The 10,625-nt window shown below is 35.3% G+C and overlaps 2 protein-coding genes and 2 long non-coding RNA genes across 4 annotated transcripts; 1 reads left to right on the top strand and 3 right to left on the bottom strand.

The window, feature by feature from the left end:
• Nucleotides 1–899: 899 nt before the first annotated feature.
• On the top strand, nt 900–5,710 carry LOC105115485 (serine/threonine-protein phosphatase PP2A-4 catalytic subunit-like). Its single transcript, XM_011012376.1, has 11 exons — nt 900–1,199; nt 2,006–2,062; nt 2,328–2,411; nt 2,910–2,981; nt 3,275–3,346; nt 3,570–3,610; nt 4,345–4,411; nt 4,586–4,777; nt 4,877–4,966; nt 5,061–5,168; nt 5,251–5,710. The coding sequence occupies exons 1-11, from the start codon at nt 1,107–1,109 to the stop codon at nt 5,314–5,316; spliced, it is 942 nt and encodes a 313-aa protein (XP_011010678.1). The 5' UTR covers nt 900–1,106; the 3' UTR covers nt 5,317–5,710.
• On the bottom strand, nt 2,087–2,321 carry LOC105115484 (uncharacterized). Its single transcript, XR_840351.1, has 2 exons — nt 2,208–2,321; nt 2,087–2,134 (listed from the first exon to the last, which is right to left on the bottom strand). It is a non-coding gene; the product is annotated as an uncharacterized LOC105115484 (long non-coding RNA).
• LOC105115486 (uncharacterized) lies at nt 5,618–6,398 on the bottom strand. Its single transcript, XR_840352.1, has 2 exons — nt 5,905–6,398; nt 5,618–5,868 (listed from the first exon to the last, which is right to left on the bottom strand). It is a non-coding gene; the product is annotated as an uncharacterized LOC105115486 (long non-coding RNA).
• A 509-nt stretch (nt 6,399–6,907) lies between these two features.
• Nucleotides 6,908–9,007, bottom strand: LOC105115482 (phytoene synthase 2, chloroplastic-like). The gene is made up of 6 exons (XM_011012375.1): nt 8,513–9,007; nt 8,222–8,272; nt 7,823–7,995; nt 7,504–7,739; nt 7,231–7,423; nt 6,908–7,112 (listed from the first exon to the last, which is right to left on the bottom strand). The coding sequence occupies exons 1-6, from the start codon at nt 8,841–8,843 to the stop codon at nt 6,948–6,950; spliced, it is 1,149 nt and encodes a 382-aa protein (XP_011010677.1). The 5' UTR covers nt 8,844–9,007; the 3' UTR covers nt 6,908–6,947.
• Between the last annotated feature and the right edge of the window lie 1,618 nt (nt 9,008–10,625).

Genomic DNA, 10,625 nt, shown 5'->3' with positions numbered 1-10,625 from the left:
TTGTCGAATCTTCCTTCTCTCTTTTTTTTTTTTTTTTTTTTCATTAACAAGAATTTAAGATTAAAAAAAAAGATTTATTAATCTCAATTCTAATTGATGCTAAGGAATTGAAAAAAAAAATAATGGAGGAAAGATCGGGGGAGGACTTACAAATAGAAAAGGGAGACTTTATTACTATGGTTTTCCCTAAATTTGAGAACAAATGCCATTTATTTTTCAGAGTCGTGATCTATTACAATCCAACCATCATTCATGTTCATTATTTTGTTGGTTCATATAATTAAAACTCTCTCGAGTTATCTCAAAGAATGTTGATATTATAAAGATCTTAGTTACTTTTTTTTTTTTTTATAAAAAAAGATAAATATAATGTAAATATAAGACAATATTTGGTTATCATACAATTGGGACACATATTTACATATTTTTCTATTTTAAGAATATAAAAATTTAATCTTAAATTATTATTGAAACATATTTATTTATATCTTTATTCATATATTTTTAACCAAATAAATTTATATCTCTATAATTTTTATTTTTTAAACCAAATAAGTTTCTGTATCAATTATTTTTGTTTTTTATTTTAAAAAAATAATCAAACACTAACTATGTATAATAAAAGTAAAGAAAACAAAGTTATTTTATACTTCTATTTCTATTTCTCCGGTCAAATACATTTTCTTATATATATACACTTGCCTATCTTCTTTTTATATAGGGAGAGACTAACAAGACTCAATTATAGAAAAAATATTCTTAAATAAATAACATTTGTTTATAATTTAAGGATAAAGTTGTGTAATTGTAAAAATAAGGGACAATTATATAATAAATAAATCAATGGAGGACTCATTTGCGTATTCTCCAATTATAATCTAATCAAGCAAATAGGTAAAAGCCATAGGCATCTCTCCACCGCTCCCTTCTTCCCCACACTCTCTCTCTGGAATTATTTTTTCTGTTTTTCCCTAGAAAAAAAGAAAAATTCTAAGAGAAAATTGAAATCTAAGGTTACAATTTTTTTATATAAATTTGGGAGATTTAATCTCTGGGTCCCTAACTGGAAAGTAATTAGTGGTTAAACCTAAAAAGATTGATAAAAAATGAGCTTGGATTCGGTGGCTACAAACACACATGGAAACCTTGATGAGGAAATTAGTCAGCTCATGCAGTGCAAGCCCTTATCAGAACAAGAGGTAACCCTTTTTCTCCATAAAAAAGTTTCCATTTTTATGTTTTTTGAGATGTTTTTCCTTTGATTTTTTTTTGTGGGTTTTGGAGCTGTTTCTTGGATAAATGGTGCTGATCTCGTTGGTTTTTTGGGGGTTGAAATTGGGGGTTTTTCATAAAAATACATTTCGGTGTTTTTTTGGGAGATTTTTGGGCTATTTTAAGTGTTTGAGGTCAGTTCCGGAGAAATGGCGTGGATCTGGCCGGGTTTGTGAGGGTTAAAGTTGGGAATCTGCTGTTATTTTGGGTTCATGTGCGGTGTGATCTATGTTTTGAAGGGATCGTGGAGGGTTTAAGATAGATTTGGGGAGGTGATAGGAACAGATCTGTTAATTGGTTTTGGTTTTTGATTTTTTCCTATGATTTATTCAAGTTAAGGTTTCAAATTGGGGAAAAAAGTTTGGATTTTTGTTTGATGAGTTTTATTGATTGGAAGACTTCTTCATAGTTTGGAAGGTTAAGAGAACAGAAGTATGTTGCTCTTTGCTTATTGGATTATACTGCTTAAGCTGCCATAATTGAAATTTGGTTCTTTGTGGGGTATTCTAAATCGAAGTGGATACTTCGAACTTGTGCTTTCTAGATGTATTAATGAAGTTGGATTCTGGTGGGTGACATGGATCCATTATTTTGGTTTGAAGTGGATGCTAAGATTCTAGGAGTAAGTGTGCAATGTTAATGCTTGTTTTAGGAGGATTGCTTTCAAAACTGGGAACACCTAGATTATTCTTTGGGGATATTGTTTTCAATGGAAATGTTTTTTATGATTCAGGTAAGGGCATTATGCGAGAAAGCTAAGGAGATTTTGATGGATGAAAGCAATGTTCAGGTACTCTACTCTCTAATTTTTTTTCCTGTTACCAGAGCATAAGTTCTAGGATTTTTTATATGCCATTTTGATGTTTCAGTTCAGCATCCATCTTTTGCTATCTATTCCGCAATACAAGCTATGAGCTTTTATATGCCATTTTGATGTTTCAGTTCAGTATCCATCTTTTGCTATCTATTCCGCAATGCAAGCTATGAGCTTTTTAGGACTTTGGAATCCACTGAGTTGTAATTGACTTTCCTTTCTTTGGTTGTACATCTTGCAGCCTGTTAAAAGCCCTGTTACAATCTGTGGTGATATCCATGGTCAATTTCATGATCTAGCTGAGCTTTTTCGCATTGGCGGGAAGGTAAGTTTCTGATTGAGCAATTTTATGTTCTCATATTTGCAGACATGGCGATTCAAATTAATGTCAATTGTTATCTCCTTTCTGAGTTCTCTTCTTGTGGCCGTAATGGTCGCAATATTGCATTTGTTTTTAGTTAAGGAGATACACATGGAGTCACTTTACTGCACTTTCTTTCCTCCTTTTCTTTAGCTTCTATGGAGACCATTGCAATAGCAAGGGATCAACCCTTCCCTTTCTCTATCATCTGTTAGTTTTTCTAACACTTACTGGAAATGCAAGGATTTCTAGTTGAGGTTCCTTTGACTGCTATTTATCATCATACATGGTGTATATCTGACAATGCCAGTGATGCCACAACATTCCGAGTACATTACACATTTTACTATTTTTAATTTCTATTTCATTATCATGCCATCATCTAAGGTTTTAAGCTTCCACCATTTGTCTTGTGCTCACCTAGTTTGGTATTGTTCACTTGTGCATTTTTGTTTGCTGTAGTGTCCAGATACAAATTACTTGTTCATGGGAGATTATGTTGACCGTGGCTATTATTCAGTAGAAACCGTAACTGTAAGTACTTCCATCTTTCTATTTTTCCCCGTGCATTTCAACATCAATGTCTCCCTTCTCCTTTGATGTATCTATGCCATTATAATAGGTTGTATTTTTAGAGTTGTCTATGGAACTGTATGTCTGCCAAAGTCTTTCTGGTTTGAATTGGAAAAGCATATAAATTAAGCTGTGTTGAATGGAGCACTTCTAACATTCTCTTACCTATTCACAAATTTTGATAAACTTTGGCTTTAGTTTGGTTGAGGCTCTTAATTTTTTAGCTGCGATACTGATTGATTTTTTTTCATCAGCTCCTGGTTGCCTTGAAGGTGCGTTATCCTCAACGGATTACTATTCTAAGGGGAAATCATGAAAGTCGTCAGGTATGCTTCAGAATGTATTTTGCCAACTGATGCTATAATTTGTTTTATCCTAGGTTGAAGGTTCATTAATTGATTATATTTGCAACTTAATGCGGTATTGTTCTTGGCAGGGTGTAAACTTTTAAGACATCTAAACATTTTATGATTTCAATTCTTTCATACCCTAGCTTTTTCTCAGCATCAAATCAATTGGGCTGATTATGGATGCTTGTTCCCATTTCAGATTACTCAAGTTTATGGTTTCTATGATGAATGCCTGCGGAAGTGAGTTCTTCTGAATCCTTAGTCTAATGGAATTACATCCTAACTTTTAAGTTAGTTTGGAATCCTGCAGTCTTTGGTTTGTAGTTCCCTCTTAATGTTTCTTGTGTACAGTATGCATAAACATAAATTTTACTTTCTTACAATTGTGACCTGGATATGATTTTATAAATGACACGGATAAGGAAACGGGGTTGCTTATAGAAGTGAAAAGCTATAACAAAAAAAAGGAGAAAGCAAGAGGTAAAAAAGCATTACAATGAAGTGTTTCTCAAAGCATGGGAAATCAAATTTAGGCTGAACAAGAGATGCTTGGATAGTGCAAACTGAAACTTTGGACATACTGTGTTTTTAATTTGGACGACTGTTGCATTGATTTGTAACATGTTTTATACGCATGAATATAAGTTGTTACAGAGAATTGGAATTCTCTGTGCAATTTCAACACTACACTTTATATAAAAAAAGAATACTACTTTTTGATGAACCTGACAAAGTGCACTAGCCTGTAAATGAAAACTCTACCTTCAACCCCCACAGTCCTTGAAATTGAAAGGAAGTGGACTTGATGATAGTTATAGACTTTTTGGCTAGTTGGAAAACAGGCTTCCAAGAACCTTCTCCTCTCACATCTTCTAACTTTGTAAATCATGTTATTCAAATGGTTTTATACAATTTTTTTGGCACAAGTATGTACAGAAAAGATAAGTATCAATGGTGTTTTTTTTTTTTTGCAGGTATGGCAATGCTAATGTTTGGAAGATCTTTACAGATCTGTTTGATTATTTTCCACTGACAGCATTGGTGAGTGCTGGTAAAAAAATATCAAATAACAAATATTTTTGCTACCAAGATAATTGAAGGAAAAAAAAATACCAAATTTGCATTTTCCTTTTTGGATTTCGATAGATTTTACTTTTTAGTTAGGGCATTTAATGTGGATATGGTGTCATGTATGTATTTTGTTCTCTTTTGAAGGTTGAGTCAGAAATATTTTGCCTCCATGGTGGATTATCACCCTCCATTGAAACCCTTGATAACATTCGTAATTTTGATCGTGTTCAAGAAGTTCCCCATGAGGGTCCCATGTGTGATCTTTTGTGGTCTGACCCTGATGATCGCTGTGGTTGGGGCATCTCACCTAGGGGTGCTGGATATACCTTTGGTCAAGTAATATACTCACTCCACTCCCTTCTTGTCACCCGTGCTCTTAATTTTTAGCAGAACAGAGTTTTCTTCTTGGGATGCTTATGGATATTGTTTCTGTAGGACATATCTGAGCAATTTAACCATACAAACAACTTAAAGCTGATTGCTAGAGCTCACCAGCTGGTTATGGAAGGATACAACTGGGGCCATGTAACTACTTCCCTTTGATGCTTTTCTTTTGGTGAATTTCTTGCTCTGGTTTGCAAATTTCATCTGATTGATTGTGCTTTTTTTCTCGTGACAGGAACAAAAGGTGGTTACTATCTTTAGTGCACCCAACTATTGCTACCGCTGTGGTAACATGGCTTCTATTTTGGAAGTTGATGACTGCAAGGGTCACACATTCATTCAGGTTGGTGTCTGATGCTAGAGCACTCTATGGGTAATGTCACATAAGTTAGGCTCAAAATAATATCTTCAAAATATGTTTGCAGTTTGAGCCTGCTCCAAGGAGGGGTGAGCCAGATGTGACCCGGAGAACACCAGATTATTTCCTATGATTGAAGCTGGTCTTGAGATGCTGAATCCTTCCAGCCAGTGCTTCCTGTCTGGTTCACTTATTGAGGGCATTTTTCAAATCTAGAGTATAAATTCACAATGATGGTGGGTGGGGGTGGGTGGCAGAAAGCATTTATAACGGGCAGGTGGAGCTTCCTTGATTCAATTGGTTTGCTGATTATGCTAGAGTTTCCATAAGAGGAAGCAGTGGAGCTGGTGACCAAATAGCCGCAAATATACCATTTCCAGCAAACAATGCGGCATCTTTTATTCCTTTGCCTTGATTCTGTTTTTGTTATCTTATTCCTTTTTGTAGAAGGATGGTTGTTTCAGGGTTGGGTATGTGCAGAGAGACAATGAGTTGACTTATAATGGGTGCTTTTATATTTTTTCTAACCAAGTGTTCCGTAGGTGCCTTAACATATCTAGATAATTTTTTATTGCACATTGCATAGGAAAGCTGAACCTGAATTGAATTAAGCCTCCTCTTTAAGTTTCCCATGACAGTTCATTCCAAGCTTTGGTTGTGATTTTTCCGCGAAGCATAGATTTGTGTGGACTAAGCGGTTTTTCCCTATCATCTTCTCTATGATAGCTGCCTTGACCATGGATTGTCAAAATATTGATTTTGTCACCAGTGCGAAGTTCCGTGAAGTGTTGTCTCCCTCTAGAAATATTGAAGCAAAACAATTAGTTCACTCTGTCCCTGCCAGCTGGCTCCCGCCCTTGAAAGGTTTTGTGGAGAGCTAAAATGGCTGTTCCTTGATATTTTGGATTGTAATTGATGGATAAGAGACTGGTGGTTTGTGTGAGTGGACGGTTTATGCCATTTATGGTGCGGATGGATGATTGCCAGTATTTGTTTGACAACGAAAGGCGGGCGGTTTGAAAGTGTTGAGGCAGCACCTCAAGGCAAATGGTATCTATAGATATTTGATTCAACATTTAACTTGGAATCTTTCGCAATGGGTATGGTCATTTTCAATGCCCAGTGAGCTTGGAATCTCTTGCAAAATCGTCAACCTTAAAGCGTTGTCTGTTTTTAGATAGTTCCAACAAGGGAAGTCGACTGTAATGAGGGCCAAAAACCTAAAGATACAATGATATAGCATGTAATAAATGTTCTTCTTCTTTCTTCTTTAGAACCCAATTTTATTTGCGTACTAATGTTAATGAATTGAAATGCTTTCAGATCATATAATTATGATTATTTAATATATTTTTCCTTTCATCTGTGCGCTTAGGCTTAGTTTAAGGGAGAGAGCTCGAACCCAAAACAGGATATGGATGCCATAGCAGCATGTCTTCTCTGTTGTAAGCATACAGAGAACAGCATATCGCCTGATAAATGCCTCAAAGAAGCAAGACACTTGTAGTGCAAGCAATTTTTGAGCAAAGGTCATAGTTTTGAAAACTGAGAAATGTGTGTGCAATTTACTTTCCATGAAAATTTTAGTTCTATCAGAGAATTGAGAACCTGATACAAGCAATAATGAACCAATCTCACAAACATTCAAACTTCGACGATTTCCTCTATGATACACAAGCATAATCTTGTTTCACTATTCACTCCACTTCTCCACTGTCTGCTGTCATAACTCCCCCACCTTAGGGCTGTTGACAAAATCTTGATTTACTGAAGGATCAAGCTAGACATTGATTGAGCTTTTGTGTATGCCAGGGGCAATGTGAGAAGTTTCTTCGTTCTTCCAACATAAGCTCGTTTTGTGAAGTTATCATAATCATTATCCTCAATTGCATCCAAGATTTTTTGGTATACTAGTAGGGATGACCATACCTGCAACAAATCACAGACCAATGTGTCAGCATATGAAAAATCTCAAGGTACAATATAGGTTAGAGATGGAAGTGTTGCAAATTTATCATGCAAGTAATGGAAAGTTTTCAGTTCATACTGGCCACCGGCTAGCCTTTTCAAGCTTTGAAGCCCCTTCTTCTGCAAGGTTGAAATAGAATCTTGCCCTTGTTATCTGCTCCTTCATGAACTCTCTCCATCCATAAGTGACTTTTCTTGCGAAAACATCTTGGTCGCATAGCCCGAACTGTGCAAGCTCATCTTGTGGTAGATAAACTCTCCCTCTCAAAGCACTGAAAGAAAAAGGACTGAACTAAGTTAAAAGATTCAAACGAGAAAACTGAATGGAAGTTGTGTGGAAAAAAGAACTTACTCCTCTCCCACATCTCTAAGAATGTTTGTAAGCTGGTTTCCAATACCCAAGTACAGTGCCGCATTATAAATACTTTGAGCAGAAGCTTCAGATTCTGCTGCAATTCCCATAACTGGAACGCTCATGAGGCCAACTGTGCCCGCAACGTAATAGCAATAAAGATAGAGCTCTTGAAAATTATCATAACGGAATTTTCTCGTATCCATTCTCATACCTTCAATCATGTCCCTAAAAGGCTGTGAGATGATTAAAAAACTCTATCAGATTGAGAACATACACTATGCTAGGAATTAATCCATCTAGTAAATATTCCAAGCACCTTAATGTCCAAAGGGAACTTGGAAATTGTATCAGTAAGTGCAGCATCGAGCATGTCATAGGGGCGTCCATCAAAGATGTCTAGTAGCCTCTCTTCCCACCTATCAAGAACAGAAGTGCTCATTAGCACTGCATTAGGTCCATCGACCAGCTCATCTGTCCTCCTGCACCATACTGCAGAAAATATCTCAGTTGCAGTAGAACAACATTCTTAATAGTTTACTACTTATGTAAATCTCTTTGCTTAATTCATCTCTACTGTGACTGTTAGGATCAATTGAATTGCTTCTTCGATCTTCGGAACTGAATATCTGTTCAAGTAATTTCTTGGAGCTATAAATAATTTGGTAGTATTGTCTTTGAAGGACTAATTTATCTATTCTGGGCTTAAATCTCTTACCATAAATTGCCCATGTGGCTTTCTGTCGCTCCTCTGTCATCAGCCGAGTTCCTGCATCGAGAGACAGTGATCATCATTATTTTGCCACACAATTTGTGATGACATATATAGGCAAATTAAATGTTTTGATAAATCATTAAACAGGTTGGAAACCTGTGCTAATGGGATCTGGTAAGCAATCAAGCATGCACCGAAACGACGAGATAGTTCTCATATCATCTAGAAATCCTTGAATTATGACATCTAGAACTATACATGTAATGAACAATGTGGAAGGGATATGAATGTTACCTAGATAGAAAGTCTTGGCATATTCGGCGCAAATGTTTCTGCACCTTTCGTAGGCTTCTTCAAGAAACGCTGGATGGAACTCCGGCTTTCTACAGATATCTTGCTTGCTTAAGCTGTTAGCCTGAGACTGCCTCTCAACAATTTCATTTACTTGAAGATCAGTATGAGGAATTCCATGTTTTAATAGACGAGGAAAAGCACGTTGGCTTGATCTCTTAGGAGCTGCGATCACTTCAGCTCTTGCTCTTGTAACCAAGGATTTTGAGTGCAAGAACTTGCCATTATCTGGCCCAGTGCAAGGCCTAGCCGAAAGTGAAAATGAAGAACACATCCGGAAACGTTTAACGATTCTTCTCGGGTACGAAAAAGCTCTCTAGAAGAATGATAAAATGGCTTGAAAGGATCTAGAACTTCCTTCAAAACATCAGAAAACGTTACCTAATAACTTGATCATGATATTGCAATATCGAACAGCTAAAACATTTATACTCTCTAGCAATGAGCTGTCTCTCTACCTTAATTCCTCTCCTTCTCAATCTCTTTATCAAAAGGAAATTGATGATAGCATCATGCAAATTGCCAACTAGCTAGTTTCAGCTGACTAGATTTTTCAAGCAAAAAATGGGGGATTATTGAAATGGCCTGCTCTTATCAAGGACAGCTAGCAGTTTGCTCTACAAAATCATGACAACTTGTAGTTTTTTTTTAAATTTTTCAGTAAAGACACGAGTCCCTAATGTGGTGTTTAGAGAATATTGGGTGTTACGAAGATGCTAGATTTTGTCCAATACCAATCTATCCAAAACATTGTTTGAGACTTTGCAACAAGAATCTAGATCACCTTGATGCCTCCCTACACCCTTCGATTCTATTTATGTCCTGAAGTGATTATGCAGGAAGTTTTACAGTATAGAAGTAAAATAAAACCCTCCCCCGTGAATGAACTTATCAAATGATAAGGTCATGTTGACGTCCTCTTCCAACTATGGAGGCCATGATGTGTCAGCTGGACTAGTTCTATGTAGTGCTTCCTTTGGAACATCTCAACATCAGGATTCGGTCCATCTACAAGGCTGAAAGTTCCTGTTTGTAGCTGCTTCTTGGCAGTTTGGCTGTCCATTGGTGTGATGCATCCTATGTAAGTTGAGACTTGAGACCATCTTTGCATTGGCTCAACCGAACCAGCACAGTGAAGTGCTGAGAAAGTTCACTAAATCCATTGGGATCTAACCATACTTGCCAAAACTAGAAAGGAAATTTGATAGGTAAAAGTCAATGTGAAAGACAAAGTGTGATCTGAAAAAAGAACATCTTGGAGACCGGAAAAAACAATGCCAAACGGCTTTGATTGGTTGTTCCAAAGTATTAATGAGCCAAAAGAAAAAAAATCATTGATTGCACCAATGATACTAAACTAGGAATTGTAGGTCTGCATATATGTGTCATTTTCACCTCAGTTACTTAATTTTCTCTGATAATATAAATGGTCAGTGAAAGATAATTTGCTCCAAACCTAAAATAATATAAAACTAGTTAGATGATGACGTTATGACGTAAGCTCACTTTTAACTTTCAAAAAATATTAGAAGCAGAATTTAAATTTATTTGGGTGCTGCCAGATTAATTAGGATCCAGGGTTATTTGGATTTTGTCCATCATAATCCTAGTCTAGCCGTCTAGCCTTGAGTTAAACCGTATAGAACCCAAAATTATTTAGGTCGTGTATGTGTATATAACATGACTCAAGTTTATTTTTGAATTCTATAATTAATAATTTATATGTAATTTGTAAATAAAATAAATGTAAAACTAAGTGTTTTGATAAAATTATTATTACAATATATTTGGTAAAATTAGTAAATAATATAGCATTTTCTTTCAAATTCATCAATTATTTTATTAATAATATTAATTACAATAAAGTATACTCTTATAAATTTTACTGAAAATAGTAATATTTATAATACAAATCATGATATTCTTAGTATTAATATTATTAATTATTATAAAAATTAATTAAAAAATATAATAATAATTTTAATATTAATTATACCAAAAAAATAATATTAAGAGAACAAATAATAATAGTTTTGAGATCAACACTATTAATTAG

Source organism: Populus euphratica, unplaced genomic scaffold (assembly GCF_000495115.2).
Source record: "Populus euphratica unplaced genomic scaffold, PopEup_1.0 scaffold715.1, whole genome shotgun sequence".
Classification (NCBI taxonomy): domain Eukaryota; kingdom Viridiplantae; phylum Streptophyta; class Magnoliopsida; order Malpighiales; family Salicaceae; genus Populus; species Populus euphratica.
The sequence above is the reverse complement of the archived record's forward strand: the minus strand, read 5'-3'. Positions and strand labels throughout refer to the sequence as shown.